General features: G+C 39.2%; 1 protein-coding gene across 2 annotated transcripts; it reads left to right on the top strand.

Annotated features, from left to right (window-relative positions):
* The first annotated feature begins 307 nt into the window (after positions 1 to 307).
* On the top strand, positions 308 to 2,020 carry LOC111268152 (uncharacterized). 2 transcript variants are annotated; one of them, XM_022846927.2, is made up of 3 exons: positions 308 to 611; positions 1,270 to 1,513; positions 1,818 to 2,020. In XM_022846927.2, the coding sequence occupies exons 1-3, from the start codon at positions 506 to 508 to the stop codon at positions 1,894 to 1,896; spliced, it is 429 nt and encodes a 142-aa protein (XP_022702662.1). In that variant the 5' UTR covers positions 308 to 505; the 3' UTR covers positions 1,897 to 2,020. The 2 variants fall into 2 exon arrangements, with proteins under 2 accessions (XP_022702662.1, XP_022702661.1); XM_022846926.2 differs by having other exon boundaries at positions 312 to 611; positions 1,222 to 1,513.
* The last annotated feature ends 206 nt before the right edge of the window (positions 2,021 to 2,226 follow it).

Genomic DNA, 2,226 nt, shown 5'->3' with positions numbered 1-2,226 from the left:
ATACCCATCAAATAGCAACATAATATTTAAGTACTTCGCTTACAGAGAAATCTTAGCAATAGTATGACGATAAACCGATAAAAAACCTTGACCCAGAAAAAAACCAGAGGTTCATAATGGTGTCACAAGAGAGTCACTCGCCGAGCTCTCTCTGATGAAAGCGATAAAGGATTACCCTCAACAAAATGATATTGTTATTGAGCAGTTATCAATAGGAGACAATGGATGCCTAATTTGTCAATAATCGAGAAATACACCCTTTCGGCGGTAAGAGTATCCAAGCCGAATTGTCTACGGAACAATCTGTCTTTGCGCTTATTCTGAGTCACAATGATCAGACCTTTATTACTAGTAAGTACAGACAAATCGACCCAGACGGTTCAAGTGAACACTTTACTATAGAGCAAACGCTAACACGGCCGTTTAGGACTCGTCGTGAACGCCATTCATACGTATGAGATTTTCATGTTAATTGTTTAGATTCGTAGTACTCAAGGTATCTGAAATGCAGCTTAGAGATGTCATGATCTTATTAGCGGTGGTCCTGCTTGCATCTTTTTTAAGTGACAAGTTAGTATTCACTGAGAAACTGGATGCAGCGTTTCTAAGTGGTAAGTAATGAACGTCTAATGCTTGAAAGTTAATCTAACTTTCAACATTAACAGTCAACACGTTACGGATCTGTCACAATACTATATGAAGATTTACGATGAAAACTATATCAGTTTTTCTTAGCAGCAGAGAAAATTGTCAGAGCTATGAATTGAATTAATCTAATATGTATCTATATCAGAAATCGGTATATAGAAAGCAGTAAACATAACCTGTTAACGGTGTTAGCAGATTTTATTTAGACCTACATGACATGATTATATGTCTACGCAACATTAGTGCGCAGCTAACACGTAATGAAGTTAACTGAAAAGATTTTTTGTTTCAACAATTTTTACTTCATGCCGTAACAAGCGGACCTTTCATCTGGTTAGGTTAGGTTAGGTTAGGCGATGATGAATTCTCAATGAAAGATGTCGAATACAAGTTAATTGATATTGATTCGCTACACGAATATGTAGGCCCACAAATGGATAACTTAATTTCACACTTCAGCAAATCATTCCGGAGGGTAGTGCTGATGTACATATGCTTGTTCTAGTACACGGAAATGTATCAACACACAATGAAGAGCGAATTCTATACAAGTACTCTCCATTTTTCCTGTAGGAGCATTTCTGCGTCACTTAGAGAAAACGTCCTTGCCCGACTCAACAGATGATTTTGACACCGACGATAGTCGAAATCCTCCCGCTGCTGATAATGCGGCTACAGAGTCCCTTGTCACATTGTTGAATAGGCTTGCGGCTCACAACAAGGTCCAGCTACCCCAGCCGAAAGCGCAACAGAAACAGTCTTCAGAATTCCGAGCTGATATCAGAAAGGACAGGCACAAGCAGACAAATGTGGCGCGGACGTATCAGGAACAAGTAGACCAGACAAGGAGCTTCGAGGGCAGCGGGTACGTGCCGTCTTTAAACATACGCATGTTGAAAAGGAGAAACAAAATGTGGTGTGATTCTCTACTGTGCTAGTTGCACGAGGCCTCTTTTAATACGAGAGCAAAACGCATTAAGATACTTGAAACTATGCACAAACTAATACCGACCAATGTGAAAGCATAAGTAGCAGATGGTTAAATTCTGGTTCATTATTTGGTCGGAGGCAACAGCTGCGCCTGCGCCTAAAGACTGAGGATGCCCCCGACGATAAGCTGCACTCTATCATAACTACATTGAACGTTTTCTCGCATTATCTTATTACAGAAGCGATAGCAACGCTGAGCTAGATCAGCCCGGTGATTTGGGAACAGAGGGCAGTGGATTCGACTACAATCCTCACTAGAATCATTCACTTTAAGATCACACAAGAAAATTTTTAATTATTACTCTATTATATATCATCTTCATTCATTATACACATCTGTTGAACTCGTCATAAAAAATAAACTCACACGTCATAAGTCAGAGCTAATATGAGTCATTAATACTTCATCGTTTATAGACAAGCTTACAATACAAAAATTGTCCGAGAAACGGATTGTTGGCTGCGGGCAGATCCCTGATTGATGCATTTATATATAGTTTCATAATTAGATAAAATCATATTCATATCTAAATATGCGACTAGCATGAAGCAATAATTTATTCGGAATTGCGCTGAGTAGGTGCCTCC

The sequence above is a fragment of the Varroa jacobsoni genome, unplaced genomic scaffold (assembly GCF_002532875.2).
Source record: "Varroa jacobsoni isolate VJ856 unplaced genomic scaffold, vjacob_1.0 scaffold_1262, whole genome shotgun sequence".
Taxonomy (NCBI): Eukaryota; Metazoa; Arthropoda; class Arachnida; order Mesostigmata; family Varroidae; genus Varroa; species Varroa jacobsoni.
This window is presented reverse-complemented; position numbering and strand designations above follow the sequence as displayed.

Coding starts and splice junctions, on each gene's coding strand:
- LOC111268152 (XM_022846926.2), top strand. CDS start 506: ATGCAGCTTAGAGATGTCATGATCTTATTAGCGGTGGTCCTGCTTGCA. Junction 612..1,221: donor GGATGCAGCGTTTCTAAGTG/GTAAGTAATGAA, acceptor TTTTTCCTGTAG/GAGCATTTCTGCGTCACTTA. Junction 1,514..1,817: donor AGGAGCTTCGAGGGCAGCGG/GTACGTGCCGTC, acceptor ATCTTATTACAG/AAGCGATAGCAACGCTGAGC.